The sequence below is a fragment of the Bemisia tabaci genome, chromosome 10 (genome assembly GCF_918797505.1).
Source record: "Bemisia tabaci chromosome 10, PGI_BMITA_v3".
NCBI lineage: Eukaryota > Metazoa > Arthropoda > Insecta > Hemiptera > Aleyrodidae > Bemisia > Bemisia tabaci.
In genome coordinates, this window is record NC_092802.1 from 22147543 (window position 1) to 22168776 (window position 21234).

General features: G+C 41.1%; 1 protein-coding gene across 1 annotated transcript; it reads left to right on the forward strand.

The window, feature by feature from the left end:
• The first annotated feature begins 250 nt into the window (after positions 1–250).
• LOC109037671 (uncharacterized protein in vnfD 5'region) lies at positions 251–18962 on the forward strand. Its single transcript, XM_072305561.1, has 8 exons — positions 251–375; positions 1916–1965; positions 2353–2574; positions 3561–4028; positions 9142–9525; positions 11428–11853; positions 14083–15916; positions 17041–18962. The coding sequence occupies exons 3-7, from the start codon at positions 2557–2559 to the stop codon at positions 14650–14652; spliced, it is 1866 nt and encodes a 621-aa protein (XP_072161662.1). The 5' UTR covers positions 251–375; positions 1916–1965; positions 2353–2556; the 3' UTR covers positions 14653–15916; positions 17041–18962.
• The last annotated feature ends 2272 nt before the right edge of the window (positions 18963–21234 follow it).

A 21234-nucleotide genomic window follows, 5' to 3' on the forward strand; every position in this document is an offset into this window, starting at 1 on the left:
TTCCTCTTCAAAATTAAGTGGTCAAATGGGAAATGCTTTACACATAGATCAACGCCCTGCCGTGAGATCAGATGAACATGCTTATGCTAAAAGGAACTATGTGCATAGGGGTTGCATGTAACATAGTTCCTTTTAGCATAAATACGTCCAAAATGATCTTACCGAGAAGAAACATGACGTCACATGCGAAAGTGCAAAACGCATGCACATGATGTTATCAGGAGGCAAATTATTGACCCCTAATAATCAGACGAACAGTTTCAAACCTTTCGTTATCGGTCAGCTTAGTATTTCACGAGGCGCGTTTTCTGCCTGTTGCTGATAGTTATGCTACATACAAAGTGAAAACAACGGGTACGTGTATTCCAAGAAAAGGTATGCATATTTGAAATTATACAATTCGAAAGGGACAATATAAGCACTTGCGAGGGATTGCTTACGACCATTGGCTGATCCAGCAAATTGGCAACATTGTTTTTCTCCATTTAGACCTTATCGATTCTTGTAGGGGCCAGGTGCTCCAACAAAAATCGATTTTCAAACATAGGTTTATGGAATCCGGTGTTGCCAAATTCCTGGATCCGCCTTTGTATGCTCACGACGATTAGCGATCAGATTTGTGAGAGATTAATGTGAGTCTTTTGAAGAAACGATAGGAATTTATTGCTCTTTACATTCATTCTTTTATTTAGTGATTTATTGTATTCGATCAAATACGTATATTTAAGCCACAGGCAAGCAGTGATCGCCGGCATTTTACAGAATATTGTCTATGACAAATAATACAGGTGCATGACGAAGATGAGGTGTGGCGGGTATGGACGGTATGAGGAGAGGTAACAGCCCTCGGAAAACATTAAAAAGAGCTTGCTCACCAGTTAAATTTTAAAAAAAGTTGAAATTTCATGTCAGGAGTCCGCCCCGGAAGTTGTTTTCTAGATTAGTGCGAGAAATGATTGACATTTTGAGGCACGGTAAATCAGTTCGTATCCCGCGCGAACGGCCTTTTTGTTCTCTACCACCAGTTCTTTCGAAATCAGGAGTAGCACAATCTACTTGAATTTCCAGTTTACTACCTTCATACACAACTGGTTGGTGTCGCCATCTATTGGCTGAAACTTAATTTAGTTATTGAATTCGTCTCATCGACGTTTGGCTCCGATGCTTTGCGTTAACCGTGCTATCAATTTTTTTTCACATCAACGTTATTCATTTCGTTTTGGAAAGGCACAACCTAGCACTAAGTTTTCAAATTTTACTATATATTTCATCCAACTGAAGAAGACTATTGTGTCTCCAGCCGAAACGTCTTGGTTTCATTTTATTCTAGCCTTGTTACCCGCGGTTGTACAAGTTTAAATCTGTACTCGATTCATTATATCGAGAAGGGGGTTAAACGATCGCCAAGGCGGTAATGTATGATTACGTCAGATACGTTCACGACGTGCGTCAACGTGAAAATTCGAGATTGAGGAAACTAGAGAGGAGTAATAATTATAACGCTTTGAATTATAAAGTTGTGTTTTCTTCATAAATTCACAAAACAGCGAATAACACACGCGCGTGTAATAGGAATTGTTGCCCTTAGTTGGGTTTAGCTCGGATAGGCAACTAAACTAACTGCGAGGTAAGGCGGAGAGTATGATGGAGAAATGAAGGCGCTCCGAGTTGAGCCTTTGGAGTAAATTCTGCTGAGAATCTCACTTTGAATTTCTTGTAGTGAAGAAGTTGCAATTTAGGCAATGCTTCACTCGTCGACATTTCCAAGTTTTAAATGTTGCCAAGTTCTAAGACCAAAGGGGACAGTCATTTTAGATACACGTTTGAAACGAAATGAAGCAGTTTCTGTGAGAGAGGAAGAAATTACATAATTTTATAGCAAATTTTGACCCTCGGATTTTTGTTTCTTTTTCAGATGGGAATATCTTCAAGAAACACCGAAAGTTTTGGTCGACCGTTGAGCTGGTTGGTTTTTCAATTGATGTCATCATTACTCTTAACGACAATTTTAAAATCATGTAAGATATTCATAAATTCAATTAACACGGCCATGAAAAATGTGCCCAGGCAAAATATGTTCATACTTATTTACTCATCGACGTTATTGAAAATATTCAACTGCGAAAGCTATAATAAATGTCTTAAAAATTGTTTAAAGCGATTTTAGAGCATTCAAACAACTCGAATTCATTAGGTATGGGACAACCTATTTGAAACGTTGGCACTAATAACATTTAAAAATCTAAAAAGAGGTCAAAGTCATATAAGTTTGAAGTCTGCTTGCAGTTCAAAAAGAAAACAAAGTTTTAAGTTAAAGCTAGACACTAAATAAGTTTCCCCCTTTATGTGCAGGTCTCAAATCTGCCGGATTTAAATGCAACTTTACGCCTGCTTTTGCCGCAAAAATCTTCAACACTGATATTTTGGCTATGGTTTCCAAAGTTAATTTTATCTTTGCTCTTGGCAGGCGAAACGCAAGGATTTCTGGACCTCCGTGAATCTTCCGAGGAAAATGACGCTTTAAATTCAAACAGGGCGCCCGCCCTTAGGCCACTTATGAGCCAACTCTCCAAGGTAATACACGTTTGTCAATAAGCGCGGGGGAGGGGATTGAACGTATTTAAACGAGAGCTTAAGAGCTAGCTATTAGTTTTTAAACGAAAAACGATATGTAATGATTGAGGAGTGATAAAATATGCCAGAATAGCCCCCCAAAGTGGTAGTTACATAGATGTAGGTCCATGCAACTTTGATAAAAAAAATGAAGAGATAAGTTATATTCACGTGACTCTATGCAATTTTGGTAAAAACCCTAAAAAAGATTTGTTATACTAAAAACATGCGTAAGTACATTTCATTGGAAAAAAGAAAATATCAGTCTTAGCAGAGATTAAATATTAGAAAAACACTATTTTTGCCAGCGTAAATCAAATTAGAGGCGAATATTAGCCATATGTTTATTTTGATTGGCCACAACCGGTTGCATAGAATGACGTATATCGATGGTGTAAGTCGGCAATCACATAACTCGTTTGCGATGTCTGAAAATCTCTGCCTCTACGTTATTTTTTTAAAGGAGAACAAATTGACATCCTTCCTCGAAGTTTTTGCAGAATTTTTTTCGCACAGAGCAGAAAATTCATGGCAGTTTTGAAGAATTGCTGTTGAGTAGTCCTCCGTTTAAGAAATAAAGTATGACAGGAAGTATGCGACGTCGCAAACCGAGTTATGTGATTGCCGACTTACACCGTCGATATGGCTCCTAAATATTCACTGGTAAAAAAAAAAAAAAAAACCTCTTGGTTCAAGAGTGCAGTTTCTTGTCGCCGGATTTAAGAGTCTGGTCTCCTTTTTCAATGCAAAATCCGCTTGAAACAAAAGTTCAAGACTCTAAAATCCGGCGACAAGAAACTACAAACTTAAGTCAATGCAATGCGGCATTGGTCCAAGAGGTTTTTTTTTACTAGTGTTGGGCTCTCCGGCCAACGTCGCTCCTAAAATTTTAGAGGGAAGGCAGAACACTGGTTAAGAATCTAACATATATTTTATCCTTTCAACAGTGGGGGCTCCCGAAAGCCACGACAAAATCCCTTTTGGACATGCTTGCACCTGTCACGACGCCGGCACCTGTGGCAGAAGAGTGGGATAGGATGAGCGAATTCCTCATTTTGATGGACGAACACCCGGAGCGCTACGTCGACAAGACCCTCTTCCTGAGGCGAGCGATGGAGCCGAGACTCACAGTCGTCACACGCCCTCGCGGTTTCGGCAAGACACTCATGCTCTCCACGCTCGAACACTTCCTCGACGCTCGACAACCCAACTCGTCGACCGACCTCTTCAAGAACCTTAGCATCATGAGGGACGCCGAGTTCGTGCGGAGGCACAAGCATAAGTATCCGATCATCAGGCTCGACTTCGGAGGCGTCAAGAACGCCACCTTTCCGGAGAACTTCCGGGCCATGAAGTCTGTTGTTGCCGCAGCGTACCTTCGTCATAGCGAAAGACTACTGCAACAAGATGAAGCGGTGAGTTGTGGATGATTCGGGATTATTTTGGAACTAAAGTTTCCGGTTGGTGACTGGTGATGTGATCAGTTTTACCGGGTACCATTTGGACTGCGTTAAGCAGAGAGGAATGTGCAGAGGATGGCTGATATCAGGTTGCCGAAGGAGGTGTTGGAGTGGGTCCATCCAGGTAGGCGACGAAAACGGCGTCCAGGCAAACGGTGCACTGGAAAAAAAAGAATCTTAAATTTGCCGCCAAGAAGTATTTCTTCTAAAATCAAGAATTTTGCTGGTAAATATAAGCTACATTTTTGCTTAACCCAATGCATTATTTTTCTTGAATCAAGAAAAAGTCAGCCTAAAGCAAGATAAAGAAAATTCTTGGCGGCAAATTCAAGAATTATCATGCTTGATCCAAGCTACTTTTTTTTTCAGTGTGGGTACAAGACATCCGTGAAGAGATGGAGAGATGTCAGTTTCCGGAGGATCGCTCCACCATGACAGATTCCTGTGGCGAGTAGGCGACGCAGAGCGCCCTAGCGCGCCGCAAAAGCGACTTTTACATACATGCATACATAATTGGGCAGTTTAATTTTTTATATGCAATCAGTTGTGCAGATTTTTGTGCAAATTTCAGTGAATTTTCTGCATAGTGCGAAGCAAAATCCTTGAAATTTTCAAAGGAATCAACACAAATGCTCTCTCGTAAAAAATTAAATTGCCCAGTTAAAATTGGCAATGACTAATGTGGCTTGGTTCCTCTCTGCTACACGCGGTCCATTTAATACAAAAAACTGTGACGCTTGCTGATTTATCGCACCATTTTTCCTATCTATGCTGTCCTTAAAGGCATGCCCTGGTAAAAATGGCAAGTGTTAGGTCAGTGAATTTTCCACTGAGGTCAGTGCAATTTGCTCTGAGGTCAGTTCAGTTTTCTCTGACGTAAGTGTTAAAGCACTTATCCAAGAAGTCAGCACTGAGGTAAGAGGCACTGACGCCGGGAGAAAGACTTACCTAAGTGCAGAGATGTCTCTGAGGTAAGCGGGACTGAGGTCAGGACTTGGTTCAGAGGGTAAGTCTCTGACATCAGTCTTAATCGAACCGCACTCACTCCCAAAAAGTAGAGATGGCTCCCCCTTCCCCCACCCTATTTCATTTTCGTGGGAGAATATTTTCTCGGGATACGGGGACCACAAACTTTATCTTACAGAGAGGCGTATTTTTTAGGAGGGAGGATTTTCCAAGAGGAAAGGAAAACTTGTTTAGGTAGCCACACACTCTTGAATAATTTGTTTCGCCTTCTTCGTTTATGATGGCACTTAAATAATTAAAACACAAAAAAATGAGATCGATAAAAATATTATAACCGCTATAATATGTAATTAGATGTATTTATTTAAGCATTATTATTTTTTTTATTAAAGAAAAAAATTAAATTTGGTTTTAATTTTTTTCAGTTTTGACTCTTTTTAAAATTTTTCAGTCTTAATTTTTTTTAAAATTTTCCTAATTAATTTTTAATTCTTTTCCAACTATTTTACTCCTTAACTTTCAATTTTTGTATCTGCTAATTTATATTTTTTGTATAATTTCAACTTCAATTATTTTTTTTTACATCCTTAGCTATAATTTTGAATTTTAATGCGTTCCATTTTTTTTGCAAATAAGCATAACTTATTAAACTTTATTTACATGTTGATTGGTTAAAAAAGAAAAATAAAAAAATTAAGTATCGGATTCAAGTTCAAAGACAAAATCATCATTTACTGGCAAAATTACTCCAATGGGGGCCCTGAAATGGCATAATTACGCCCTTTACACTAACAAGCGCAGGTAGTGTAGTGGTTCAGTCGCTAGGTCGATCACCGAAGTTAAGCTACGTCGGGCGTAGTTAGTACTTAGATTGGAGGCCGCATGGGAACGAGCGTTGTCCACTGAAGATTGTGATACTTACTTGTGATTGAAAATTCATAGCAGCCCTCCCTGATCGTCAAATAGTGAATTAACGTACTTGGCGTATCAGCAATTAACAAAATTTTTGCCTCTACAGTATTTCTGGGAGTTTCCACTCCGCTTACGTCGGAGACACTTAGGTCAGTGCCACTTACATCAGAGGCACTTGCCTTTGGAACAGACCTAACACTGACGTGGCAGATCAGCGCCTGGCAGCACTGACATCAGTGTTTAGGTCTGTTCCAAAGGCAAGTGCTACTCATCTGAGCACTTGCCATTTTTACCAGGGTGTCAATTAAGTAACTACTCGAGGTCAACAAACAAAATCGCAACAGAACACTTAGTTAAGTTTACATGGTAGTGAAGGCCGGGTTTTTTGATTCCTGACGATTGAAAAAGTCTAACAAAATGTGCAAGACATGTTTGCCAAGATTTACCAATCTTCAGATTCCAATATCAGACCAAAATGGCCAAAAATGTCCATAAATGAGCGCTCATCCGCAAAAATGGGTAAAGTTTTTGCAAAAAGTCAGTCTAATTCGTGCTTTAGGTGCGACGGGTCACAAAAATTGCAAAACTATCCGAGAAAATTCGAATGAAGCTCTTGCATGTGTCAGTAATATGCGCCCTGGTAAAAATTGGTAGTAGAATCTGGGTTCCAAAATACCATAGACCTACAGCCGGCTGTAAGATTTCCAATAGCTTCTAAAGCCGGCAACACAATTTCTTATAGCCTTTTATAGCCGATGGCGACTAAGCAACAGCCTGGCGATAAAGTGTATGCTAAACGTTACTAATTACGGATGCTAGGACTTAGTGAGTTTTTGGACTACCGCTCTCCTTTTGGGTCGTAGTATCTTGATTTATTTTGCGAGGAAAGCTCTGTACTTTTGAAGGATGCCTGCCATTCCTAACATGTTGGAGCGCCTGCAATTTTGTATGCTATTGTGCAATACCTCTGGTGTGAAATTGTTGCTTCAAGCGCCGTGGTTCGCTGCGTTGCGGCGCGGCGGGCGGGCAGCCAGCGCGCAAAGCGCATTGGCGCCTTCAAACCTAACAGGGATACTTCACGCATTGCGCAATGCGTGAAGTATCCCCGTTAGGTTTGAAGGCGTCAATGCGCCGCCGCTCCGCTTTGTGTTAGGCTCCAATATTTAATCTCGCGGAGTCAGCGTTTTTCAACTCATGACTTTGAAATGTTTGCACACTCTGTGTGGATTATTCTCATTTTAATTGATGAAAAAAAATATGTAGTAAAGGAAAATATAATGTGCATTTTGTAAATATTAAGGTGATTCCGTACCCGTACCAACTTAAGGATTTACAAAGCACACAAATTTCTACACAATTTCGTATAGTCTTTTATAGCCGATGGCGAAAAAGCAACAGCCAGGCGATAAAGTGAAAAGCCCGGCGATAGGAACTATAGCCCGGCTGTATAATTTTTTATCGCTTCGTGTAGCCCGGCCGTACAATTTTTTCCACTTTCTACATTCAGCCATATGATTTTCTATCGCCTTCTTTAGTCGGCTATAAGAACTCCCATGGTATTTTGAAACGCAGCTCCTATCGCCAATTTTTACCAGGGATATTTAAATACTTTCCCTTACGTAAAATTTTCCGAGAAATACAATGGTACAATGGTTTTTTTCAGAAATCAACTCCATAGCTCACAAAAAGCTTTCAAAGTTGAGGCCGTGATGGAGGGAACACCCCATGCTATTCTGAGCTGCGTCCACCTCATAATCAAGAAAAACTCGCAAAGATAAGGAGTAAACACATCAGCAAGGTTGTTGTGTTTTCAGGAGTGGAATCCCTAAACAAAGTGGCAAATATCCTGTTGATACATATGCTCCTTATCCCTTTGTATGGAGGGTTTGACTTGATATCTAGAGGTGGACTATATGGATAGCGTGGGATATCCTCTCTATTACGGCTTCAACTTTGAGAGCATTTTTTGAGCTTGGGAGTTTGTTTCAGAGAAAACCAGTGTCACCATCGTGTTTCTCGCAAACTTTTACACGGGGATCAGAAGGTACCTAGATCGCAAATTCCTGACACATGGAAGAGCTTTATTCATAGGTTGGCTGCCCTTTTGGGCGCTAAAAGCTTCAAGACCTAATCTCAAAATTATTAACATGTCTGGACCAGAGACAATAAGAGACCCTCGACTAGTATCTTGCCCATGGTGGAAGCCTTTACTTTTGGGACGTCAGCATTCTACTGTTGCCTTATCGACATGATTGATGTTCAACAACGTGTTGGTAGTTTAGCTTTGCAAACACGCCGGAAATGGCCGAAGTTGTGGAAACTTGTTTGACTCATGACGTCACCAGAAGTTCATCATCCACCATGTAGGTAGGTCAACAGCCAAAAATAGGGTGATGACTTTTGCTCCCTAAAGCTCGTATCAGACGATCAAAGTAGAGGCTTCAAAGAGGTTCATCGATGCCTTTCCTGGCCCTCTCATTGGCCAGCGGTTTAAGTCGGGGCAATCGATGAGTTTCTTTGAAGCCTCTACTTTGATCGTCTGATACGGGCTTTATAATCGTCCATTAGGAATTGATGAATCCCCGAAAATAAAAGCTTCCGCCTGTCGCCAAGAGGCCAATGGAGGGTCTTTTGTCTCTAGTTTGCTCTCTCTCTTTGTGGGTACTCTATCCTAATTTCTACATAAAAGTAGATTAGGTACTCGTCGGACTCTTTCAGAACTGAAAAAAAATTCTCGGCGTTTTTACCACGGTCCGTTGGTACCTTGACCATCTCACTCTTTTACCAATTATTGGTAATTTTACAAAGACAGACTGGTAAGCTTACCTAAAAACCGGTACAGTTTTTTTCAGGTAAGAATACCACTTTTATTGGTAATGAATTCCCGGTAACTTTGCCATTTTATCTCGGTTATTCTAGCATAGTCGATAAAAAATATTGGCGTTTTCACCAAGGTCCAGTAAAATTACCGAGAGAGTTCAATGATTTTACCGAGATTTGTCGGTAAAATTATACCAATTCCACAAATGGTAATTTTACCAAAAAAAAACTGGGATCAAATAGAACCCTGAATTCTTGATAATTTTACCCTTTTCTTAGTAAAAACATACCGATATTTTTTTTTCAGTGAGGAATCAAAAAAAAATAAATCAATAAATCAATAAAGCAATAAATTTCCTAATAATTGCAGGTGATGGACAGCGCAGAGAAGGAGGTATACAGTAGTATAATGGAGAAACATGGCGATGAGAATTTGTACTTGGGAGCAATCCAACGGTTGTGCAAATTCATTTACAAAGCTGAGGGTGTTCGCCCGATCGTCTTGATCGACGAGTATGACACGCCTCTCGTGACGGCGCTCGATACCGGGCACTATCATGCTATGATCAAGTTCATGCGCGGTTTTTACCGTCAAACCCTCGACCCGAGAGAAAATGATTCTTTCGAGAAAGGTGTTCTCACCGGTGTTACGAACATCCATACTATCGTCCTGGAGCCCTTTCGAGATGAAGTGAAAGTATATTCTATCTTCGATGATGAGTGCTCGAATTTTCTCGGCTTCACACAGGCAGAGGTGAGACAGCAACAACAATTATATTCATAGAAATCCTCAGGGATTACATCGGAATCAGTGTTGGAAACTCACCTTTGTGTATGAGGAGCCAAATGGCGCATCAAGCCCGATTTTTAGGCGCCATTGAAGATTTTTTAGGGGCAAAATTGACTTTTTGCCTATATATTACGGTGCATTTAGTGAAATTGTTAGATGCAAGATGTTTTCGCAACAGAACTAGTAAGTAGCTGTAACTTGGGGAGGACAAAAGCGCAAAGGATGAAATCGTGAAGAATAGAAAAAGCTTTCACTTGTAGTGTTGAAAATTTCGAATAATCACCTGATATGAAAATTCAGATTTTTAGGGGGTAATTTTCAGGGGCCACGTAGGCGCAGAGCCTTCATTTTTTAGGCGCCATGGCCGATTTTTTAGGCGTATTTGGCGCGTTGGCGCCTGCGAGTTTCGAACACTGATCGGGATAGACCACTAGATAAGGTACGAAGTTAACCATTCTGATGTACCTATGTTTCGTGACCAAAATATCACGTAGAGCACGATTTGCGCAAAGAAAATTATTGAATTTGACTATCCTAACTATTTGATATTCAATGTTTCTTGACGCGTGAACTCAAACCTCCCGCTCATGAAAACACAATAGTCTACTTGAGTCAAATCGCACTCTAAACTTTGCCATGAAAATCTCTGCAATATGAAAATCTAGCAACCTTAATCTTGACGCTTTGACTCAGCTACATACCAAATTGTTCACACTTTAATCGATAAAGGGTGGGAAAGGAACAATGCTCGATTGAGAAGCCTGCCATAACTGTTGTGAGGCGAGATTCCCTCCCGTAAATATTGATATTGAAGTCTCAAGCCTAGAGGTAAAAAGTGCGGGAAAAAAAGGACCAAGTGGACTACATTTTGCAATTTGGAACTATAAACACTGGCCCGGTTTAAAAACAACGAATGTGCTATTAGTTTCCCTACGCACATAAGTGTTTTTTCAGATGAGCCAGAATTTATAGTTCCAAATTGCAAAATGCAGTCCAACTGGGAACGCCTCCTCGTATAAAAAGTACGTGTGTAGAACATAATTAAGATAAAAGTAACTCACTTTTGTATTTTTCTGGGATTTGGGGTTTGGAGAAAATTAAATTGAAACTGGGAACAAAAGCCTTGACGCTTTACTCCTCTAAATGTTTCAACGTAAATCGTAATCTTCAACTTCTATTTTCACAAACGATATTCCGTCGTGCTAAGGAAGAACGCCGTACGTATATTTGGAAGTTGCCAAACGACAACGGGCAAAAAATATATTTTTGAGAGCAGACATGCATAGTTTCCTTAGAAATTTTTCAAGTAATTTAGGTTAACTTGCAAGGATAATGAATCGAAAATTTTGAAGAGAAATATTCACAATTTTCCAAAGAAATTGGAGGAAAATAATGCTACGTTTAAAGGCTCATACGGCGTCTTTCCTTAGCACGGCAGTCTTGTACTCTTAACTCTGAATTTTGGAGAAGAGAAAATATGCCAGGATCTGAGCTTAAATTGCTCCTAAATCAATTGATCCTATTTGATCGGCTCCTTTCAGATGAACTTAGTAGTGCTCCCATTTTCCGGAGTTAGTTCCGAATTTCGGAACTTTTGAGATTTTCCTGAATTTTTCCCGGAACTTTTGAAAATCCCGAAAGGTTCCGGATCTTTTGCATTTCTCGGAACTTTCTCGGAAATTTTCAAAAAATTTTCCCGGAAATTTAGACGGTCATGGAATGGGAGGAATTGAGACAAAAAAGTTCCGAATTCCGGAAATTTTGACGGTCATGGAATGGGAGGAATTGCATGAGACAAAAAAGTTCCGAATTCCGGAACTTTTGACAGCCATGGTATGGGAGCATTGAAACTTGGTCATTGTACAGGTCAATGAGCTGGTTTCACGTGGTAAACATGGACCAGATGCCTTGGACAGGGTGCAGAAGATGTATGGAGGGTACAAGTTTGGAAACTCTACATTGTACAACCCTTTCAGCGTCTCAAATTACCTATTCAATGAGAAATCTCGACCCTGGATGGCAGCAGATCCCCAGACCCAAGCTAGTCTAGAGAAATTCATACTTGCGCACGGACTCTATCCGATTCTAACTATTCAAAGGCTGATCAACGGTGAGGACGTTATCAAAAAGGTACCTGGAGTCTTGGGGCAACCCGAAACGGGCACTGGTGCAGGAGAAACTTCCTACTGGGCCTACCTCATCCAATTTGGGTTCCTGTCCTACTCGAACCTTGGAGCTATCGGAACCCAGAGTTTATCCCGAAATATCACACTGCGCATCCCTAATGAAGAGGTAAATAAATGTTATACTCTTCCATCACCGTTAGGTATACTAAAGTACGTGTATACGGGAGAATGTTGAGTATCTCAATCCTCTTACTACAGAAAAAGTGTGCCGCTCTCTGATTGGTCGGCTATCATGGAGCCCCAAAGTTGGCCCAATACAAACAAACCCCAGCCCCTCCGCTCCTAGTTTGGCCCAATGTAAACGAACAAGATGGCGACAAAGTTCTACCAAGTTCGAGACGTGAATTTGGATGTGATAAATATTTTTTTATATCCAACCTCTGAATTGAGTTCGGATCGAACTTCGATGGATATTTTTGCGAAAATGAACCGTTAAATGTGGTTATCATTCATTTCTTAGCCGCTAATACGTGTTCCTCTGGGTCCAGTTCGTTTACATTGGGCCAACTCTGGAGCTCCATGATAGCCTAAACTGATGAACCAATCAGAGAGTGACTCAGAGATGGCAATACTCTCTCGAATATTGGTGCTCTATTTCGTAAGGATGGATTTCTCGTTCTTGGAATTCGTGTCTGCCTTTTTCATGCAGGTAGAAGGTTAGGACATTTCGTTAACGATTTTTTGTCCGAGCACTTGTTTTTTCCAGTAGTTTAAGTCCACGCGTTTTTTCAGCAGGGGAGTTGTGGTCACTTACCAATTATTGAGACCCAAAGTTAATTGGTCAACATGTAAATACTAACAACACTTGCTCACGACGTTTTTGGATGAAATGTATAAATTCTTGAAAGAATGAGGTTTTGCTCTCTTTTTGTTTGTTTGGTTGGCCAAACGGAAAAAAATCATATAATTGAGATTTTGGCGTCAATTCCATGAGGGAAAATTCACTAAAACTCTCTACACCTCTTTAGTGCAACAGGACTTAATTATCTTTCAAGAAAATCCCATCTTCTTATACCTGAACCGGATGAACCTCTTGATTTTCCTCAGCTAAAGGCTCCTAAATTTTTCCTGTGTACGATAACATCGCGACGGCGCCGGCGGGCCGCGGCGCTTCAAACTACTATTTCACCATGAAAGTGTTGCACAGTATCATACAAGATTGAAGGCACCCCAACGTATCATGATTGATGGCATCTTTCAAAAGCACGAAGTTCCCTCGCAAATTAAATCGAGTGACGACGAAAAAAAGGGAGCTGTAGTCGAAAACTTCCTAAGTCCAAGTATCTGATCCAGTAACGTTTAGCATGATTTTTAAACTTAATTAGAGGAAAAAGTGACTTAAATCAAGCAGAAATATGCTCAAATTAACCGTCGAGAAGATTTCCTTATAAATCAATAAAGAAAATCTTGCCTGTTCAGAGAAAAAATGATGCTGAAATAAAAAGAAAAGCCACTGACATCAAGCAGAAACCCGCTTTCATTCAGCTATTTTATTCTTAATTCAAAATAAAATCTTCTTGACGGCATACTCAATAATGTTTCTGCCTAGATCGAGTCACACTGTTCTCTAATGAAATTCAAAAATTAATTATGCTAGCTGAACGTTATTAAAAACGGATGCTAGGACTAAGTGAGTTTTTTAGATTACCACTCTCTTTTTGTAACGTAGTATCTTGATTTATTTTGCAAGGAAAGCTCTGTACCCTTAAAGGAAGCTTGTCATTCTCGATACGTCGGAGCGCCTTCAATCTCGTATGATACTGTGCAACACCTATGTCGTGAAATAGTTGCTTGAAACGCCGTAGCACTCCGTGGCTCCAGCGTGACACGCGCATAGGCGCCTACAAACCTAACAGGGATACTTCACGCATTGCGCAACGCGTGAAGTATCCCGTTAGGTTTGTAGGCGCCAGTGCGCATTTCGCTCTGTGTCAGGCCGTAATATTTAAACTCGCGGAGTCGGCGTTTTTCAACTCATGATTTTTAATCAAGTGTTTTTTTTTTCTTGTCAATGTTTTCAAGAGTCTGGACTCTAGACCCAATTTGTTAGTGTATTTTCCGAAGAAAATACACTATTTTTTTTTCCAGTTTGGCCAATATGAAATGCAAAACGCAAGGTTTAGTGACCCATTCAACCCTCACCAATTGGACGTATTTCTGTCAAACGGAACTATGTGCATTAAAACATGAGCCCTGAGACCCATAAGAATACATGTATAACAGGGCTCACGTTGTAATGCACATAGTTCCGTTCGCTAGAAATACGTCCAATTCCTCCTCGTTTCCAATACATGAACCAACTAATGCAGAGCAATGCTCATTATTTTACATTTAGGTGAGAACTCTCCTCAGAGATATCCTCTACGAGACGGACTGGAGCCGCCGGTTCATAGGACTCGCAGTGAACTACCCGCGCTATGACAACGCTGAAGCACTCACCACACGCGGCCCGCCCATCGAGGTTCCCGAATACAGGGACTTTATCCACGCCTTCACGACTGGCAACTTCGAGGAGGCCCGGGAGATGATATCCAAGTACATCCGCCAAGCGGGCGTGTTTTTCAACCCCCACGACGAGGTGTGTTCGACGGCGCTTGGTGACTACGTGGGACAAATGTTGAGCGGAGTAGCTTGGATGAAAAACTCGACGCTGCGGGCTGCGAAAAGCTCCGAAAAAGTCGCGATGGAGGTAGTCGGGATCCCGGCGAGAGTTGCAATCGAGAGGACAGGACTGTTAAGATCAGTCTGGTTGAAGACGAAGTCGAAGGTCTGCGAGATCGTCAACACTAAGAGCCGAAATGAGACGGAGATTCTCATCACGTGTGGCGAAGCTTTTGTTGATTTGTGTCTGCGTCGCTTTGAGGGGGGGTTAAGTCTGTGTGATATTACGGGATGCTTGGGATGATTCAAAGAGAATGAATGCCCAGCTTCAGCTGGATCGAATTTATCAAAGAGGAACCAACCCGGATTTTTGAAAACATAGAGTCAAGCAGGGCCGGATTAAGGGGGACATGGGCCGCGGCCCATGGCGGCAAATTTAGGGGGCGGCAAATTTTGCAATTTTTTTAAATGTAGGTATAAAAAAAATCGGATCCAGAAAAAAAAATTATCAATGAGAAAAGGGGACAAAATCTCTCTTTCCTGAGAGTATAGTAATTTCTAATTTTATCGTTTCTCGGTGATAAAAAAGACAGCATCTTTAATTAGTCGAGTTAAGAGAGGGACTAAAAACGCAATTTGGCCTGGAGCTCAGCGCAGAGAGGAATGATGACGAGGACTGGATATGAAAAGGACAAGCTCTCGGCTCGGCGGTCGACATGTAACACATATTAGCGCCTACAAGACTGCATGAATACTTCACCCATTGCGTCAAACACAGCGCGGTCAGGAGCGGTTGGCGTGAAACGCGTAGCGCCTACAAGACTGCATGAATACTTCACGCATTGCGCCAAACACAGTGCGATCAGCCCGGCGGCGCGGTGCAGCGGCGGACGTTAAAACTTAAAAGTATTAAACCACATTTATGTTTGTTCTTTCAATTTTTTGGTTCATTTCTTATAAATGGAGGACCTTGTCTACACAGAGATATGTTTACGGAACTTAACTTTCGCGCAAAGTTCCGTGAAATTTTGCCAGTAGTGTTGACAGGACTTTCGCAAAAAATGTATCCAACCCGAGTAAGTAACATGCGGCCCATGGGCGGCAAGTAGGTAAATCCGGCCCTGGAGTTAAGAATGTTGGGCGCTTCTGGGTACCAGATGCGCCCTTTCCAACCGTTCGACTCTCCCGATGTAACATGTACTATACTACATGCCCTTTTGCCTTATGGGTAATGACGCCATTCTGGTACACCCGGGAAAATTGGATTTTTTTCTGCATCTGGTATTCGTAAAAGTTTTCGTGAAATGTTTTGCTTTTAAGCATAACAATCTCGCACGGACGTATTACCTGGTTAAAGTATTTTAGGGCCTCCTTATGCTTTAAATACTTATATCCGAGGCAGTACTTTCAGATCGATTTGAAAATATTACGAACAGTCACGTGATCTCTTCATTTTAGTGACGTATTACTGTGCTACTTTGTGATTGGTTCATTTTCTTGGCGCAGCATCGACACGTCAGCTGTTTGCGGCATTGAGCGGAAGGTTTAAGGTTATGTCATGGACCACAGTTAAAAAAAACGGAGTGAGACTCAGCACAAGCGCGAGTAAGAACGGGCCCTCACTTCGCCGGACGAGGAGTCACTCCGACGGAGAATCGGCTGGACGGATTTGGGTGCCGTACGCATAGAAATCACTCCGACGCCGGACGGACTCGCGGGAGCCGCAAATTTAGGGGTTCGCAGCTAGGGGATGGTGAAAGGGTTAATTGTGGAAATAATTTTTGAAACCATGAAAAATAAAAATAATGAAGCCGTTGGTACGTGATTTAACCGATTTTGAAGGTTAGAAATTTTTCTACCTACATTGGAATTGAACCCGGGACCTACCTAACACTAACCGACGACCCTACCGATTGAGCTACAGCGGACGACATGAAAGTGACACAAAAACGGTATTTAACGTCGATTTGAACGGGCCGCTAAAATATTTTCAATCTACCTGGATTTGTCGTGTATTTAGTTTACTTTACTATATTTTTTAACTATATTTTATTGTTTTACTTTGTTTTATTTCCTTGTTGTCTCTATTTCTCCTTCACTCTATTTTATTTTTTCCAGCACTTCATTTTTTTCTCTTTAACTATTTACTTCTCATTCCTTTACTTTGTTTTATATTTACTGTGATTTCTTTTAATACTTCATCATAATTTTTGGACTTCACTTAACTCTTAAAATTCATTCTATTCTTTAACATCATTTAGTTGTTTCCCTTATTTTATTTTTTCTTCATCTCCTTGCTCCCTCTAATTATTTACTTCAATTTAGTCTTTGACTTCATTTTATCATATATTTGATTTACTTTATTTTATTTCTTTTCTTTTGTCTCTGTTATACCATAATTTCGACTATTCTATTATTTCCACTATTCTATTATTTTTTCTATTTTTTTCTCTTTAAATTTTTCATTTTCATTCTGAGAGTGGTAGGCTTAAAGGGGAGGAGAGACAGTATATAGCGCTAGTGCGAGGGAGAGAAGGTGCGCGTGACTCCGGGCCGTACTGCAGCTCCGGTGCGGAGTGCTTTGACTTCACATGCAGCCCGTCTCAGCACCTACGCGCTGAACCGCACTCCCGTGTTCATTCTCACTCCGGATTTTCCGTCGGACGGAATCAACGATTTTTAACAGTGCAAGAGAATGAATAAGGACCCCCAACTCCAGTTAGCGGAGACATTAGCGCTGCCTATATTTTCATCCATGGCCGATGTCACCGCCGGCCGGCCGGTCTAGAGTACCTGTATAGCGAGAGTATGGACAGATCGCTTCATGGAGGGCTTAGGGCCCAAAAGTGCAGCCACCCTTCTAACCAACTTCTAACGCACAAAATTTCACTGCCAGTCTGCAGATTCCAATTCTAACCATGATGGCCAAGAATGTACAGAAATGAGCGTTCTTCCGCAAAATTGAGTAAATTTATGCAAAAACTGAGTCAAACACGTGCTTAATAAACGACGGTTCGTAACAATAGTATTAGTAAATCGTTCTGGATAATTGAAATTCATAGGTTGGCTGCATTTCTGGGCCCTAACTTTATTCGCAGAAGCATCGGTGAAGGCCTGATGGATTTTCGGAGTTTCACATCTGTCCATACTCTCGCTATACAGGTACTCTAGGCCGGCCGGTCCCTCTCTTCACCGCGACCCGCGCTTCCCCTCCCCGCTGCTGAACTCCTCTTCACGCGGCCCCGCTCCCCCGCGACCTGCACGCCCTACCTCGCGGCGTCGCGACGCCGCTGTCCGCTAGATCGCGTTGACGCACCAGCTTTAGAGGATCCGCCGCTCTTTCCCGTCGTCTGATTTACAGTCCATCCTTTATGTTTTCATTCACCACCAACTTAAATTTATCTCAAAGTGCTTGTGGAAAGTTTCAGATCTTCGCGGTCGCTCTGAAGTTTTAAAGGGTTTTGCGGTTAAAGAATCCCACTTTAAATTCCGTCTTCGTCAGTCTTCGGGTACAAAAGTTGGTAGTAATATGCTTTGTCAAAGAAGCGCCCTCCAACGCTTGGGCGTTGGAACTGCTTGTTTTTGAGTTCCACTAGAGTCCAGTTCCACTACTTGTATATCTTTTCTCGCCAAAAATGAAGTCGAAATAAAAATTGCCTCGCAAAGTCTGTGATTGATCTGGATTCTTGGGATGATTCAAAGAGAACGAATGCCAGCTTCAGATGGATTGAGTTTATCAGAAAATAACCAACCCGCATATATGTTTTAAAAAATTGAGTTAAGTATGTCTTTGAGTTCCAATAGTTGTTTATTTTCTTCCGTCAAAAACTGAAAGTCAAAAAAAATGTCATGAAAAGTCTGTGATTGATCTGGATTCTTGGGATGATTCAAAGAGAACGGATGCCAGCTTCAGTTGGATCGAGTTCATCCGAAAGGAACCAACCTGCATTTTCGAATAAATTGAATTAAGAGTGTTTTTGTTTTAAAAATTCAAAGTCGAAAAAAAAATAGTTTTTGAAAAAAAGGGTTTAAAGTTCATTTTTTACATTGAGCCCCACGGAGGAATACAACTTCAAGTCTCTTTCTTACGGTCAACTTAATGTGGGTCAGTTCTTTTCTGATAAGCTCGGTCCTATTGTAAATTGATTTTCTCCGACTAAAAATTGCATAAAAGACGTTCAGAAATAAAAATGTTCTACGAGTGAATCAAACGTTTTAAAGAGGTTAAAAACACGCTCTGGGTTACTGTGTGTAAAAATTTGCAGTTATAACGCATCAATTATGATTTACGGTTCTGTTTAACCTCGTGCGCCGAGTACAATCATAGGTAGCCAGAATATGGTAATCTGCGTGCTGCTTTTGAATTCGTCACAAAAAGTAAGTTTTTCATGAGGCGTATAGCATGTGTTTCGGCTCTATAACCCATTGAACAAATAAGATGAATCTCACAATGCAAATCATTCCGAACCAGCTTGAAAGCCGTCCGGAGAGTAAATAAGTTAACCTGTTCCTTTTTTTATGTATTTGTGACCTTTTGGAGGTTTTTTTAACAGGTTTTATTTTAATTTTTATAGATCAAGATCCAAATAAATTTTATGATACATTTAACAAAAACGGTTTTTTTATTTTCCTTTAAGAGCATACCTACGTCAGCATTTTAGGCGTGTTTATTCAGGTAAATTTAATTTTCTCAGTGAAAATTAAAATATGTCCATTCCCCCCAAAGGAATCACACCCACTTGTACATTTTTTTCTTATGCAGCTTACCACAAGCACACCTCATCTGTCCCACACGCCTCTAGTTCCGTTTAGCAGAAATGCGTCCAATTTCGGCGCCTGCTTGAAGTTGGGATGCGCCATTCAGGGCGGGTTTCGTTTTGTGAATCAACCGGAATATGGGTAAAATTACCATACTTTTCCCCCGTGCAGGTGCGTTCTCTATGAGTAAAAAGTAGAATTTTCCATACTTAAAAAAAGGATTTTTCCCCTTACGGATTTTCTTTTCTAGAGGTTCCCCATTTGGTGATATGGTCACCCAAATTTTCAAATTTTGGTATCCCATATTTCCCACTCGTCTTCAGTGCCGTTTAGCAGCGGGCTGATTGTTGAAATTTTTAAACAAAGCGATAGACAAATAGGACAAAAAGGATATGAAGGCATCCTATTGGTGGAAGAATGTGGTTGAAATGGACAAAGTAAGTAGGTAATAGGCCAACTAACGGCAACCCCCAAGAAACCAATTAGTTAATCCATCATTTTCTCCCTTAGTCTACAAGAAACATGCATTTCAACCAATAGGACCGCTCCATATTTCCTATCGTATCGACGGTCTAAGTCCGTAACCACGTATCTCGGTTTGCGACGTCGCGTTGCAGACTTACTCTCATACCTTATTTTTTAAATGAAAAACCACTCAACGGCAATACTTAAAAACTGCCGTGATTTTCTTCTCAGTGCCACGAAAATCCTGCGGAAACTTCAATGAATGATGTCGATTCGTTCTCCTTTAAAAAAATAAAAAAGAGAGAAGGGATTTTCAAACATCGCGAACGAGATATGTGATTGCGGACTCACACCGTCGATATTTACCCTTTAATTGTGGTAAAAACCAAGCAGAGACCATCAAAACAAATGACGCGGGGTCCTGGTTTTGCGGCGATTTTGGCGTCGCGCAAGCCAGAGAAGAAAGTCGCGGTCGAGTCGCGAGTCATCCTCACAGTGTGATGCGCCTTTAATCTAGCTAGCTGCAATATGCCTTTACCCGTAGTCGAATAGTTATCACAAATGGTTCTCGCATTGCGTTTGGCGCAATGCGAGAAGTATTCATGCAGTCTTGTAGGCGCTAATATGTGTTACATGCCGACCGGCCGCGCCGAGGGCTTCACCTTTTCATCTCAAGTCCTCGTCATCCTTACTAGTCGTAACTTTTCCTTTTGCACTGTCTACGGAGAGAGACAAGACAAAACGGTATTGCGCGGCGGAAAAGGATAAGTTTACTGGAACATGCTCTACGCTAAAATTTATACAACGGTACCTAATGAACGGTTTTGTCATTAGGTAATCACTCATTTTGATATTCTTCAGAAGGACCTTTTTGGCGATGCTTAGGATTGCGCGAATTTATCTGATACTGACTGACTGCACTGCGGTTGGCGCAATGCGAGAAGTATTCATGCAGTCTTGTAGGCGCTAATATGCGTCACGCCGACCGCACTGTTTGGCGCAATGCGAGAAGTATTCCTGCAGTCTTGCAGGCGCTGATATGACTTCGACGCCAGGCGCACCGTACTTAGCGCGATTATTCGAACTCGTGTTAGGATAATCGCGGCATCGAATATTGGCTTATAAGCCCGTGTTGTGTTTCGACGCCGTTAGAGCATTCTAACGTTGCCTCGTTTCTCCCGATAAATTAATTTTTCCGAGAAAAGTTCCTTTCGAAAAATAAAATAGCAGCGGAGATTTTGAAACACTGCAACCAAAATACACATTCTTGCAGTTTAGTCGTCGATAAAAAGTTTTTGAGGGCAATGTTCAAAAGGTCTTCCCGTTCAACAAAGACATCAGTTCAGCTAAATTTTAAGGAGGAAGGAAATCCAAAAAAATATCCAAAATTATACCCACGTGAAACCATAAATGGTCAAATGTTTAATCAATATGAACGAGGTTGTAAGGACTTAAAGCCCTGCATAGACGATCAAATTCCGATCAAAGTAGACATGCTGATGACTGGTGGTCACCATCTACCATCAAATTTTGACGGGCCGCACTTTTTTGTTCAAAGTAAGATTAGAACGGAGTGCCACCATTCATCATTTCCTGCCACAGGGAACATTTCTGCCAAATTTTCATTTTAAAATGAAGCATATTAATGAGTTTAAGACTGATG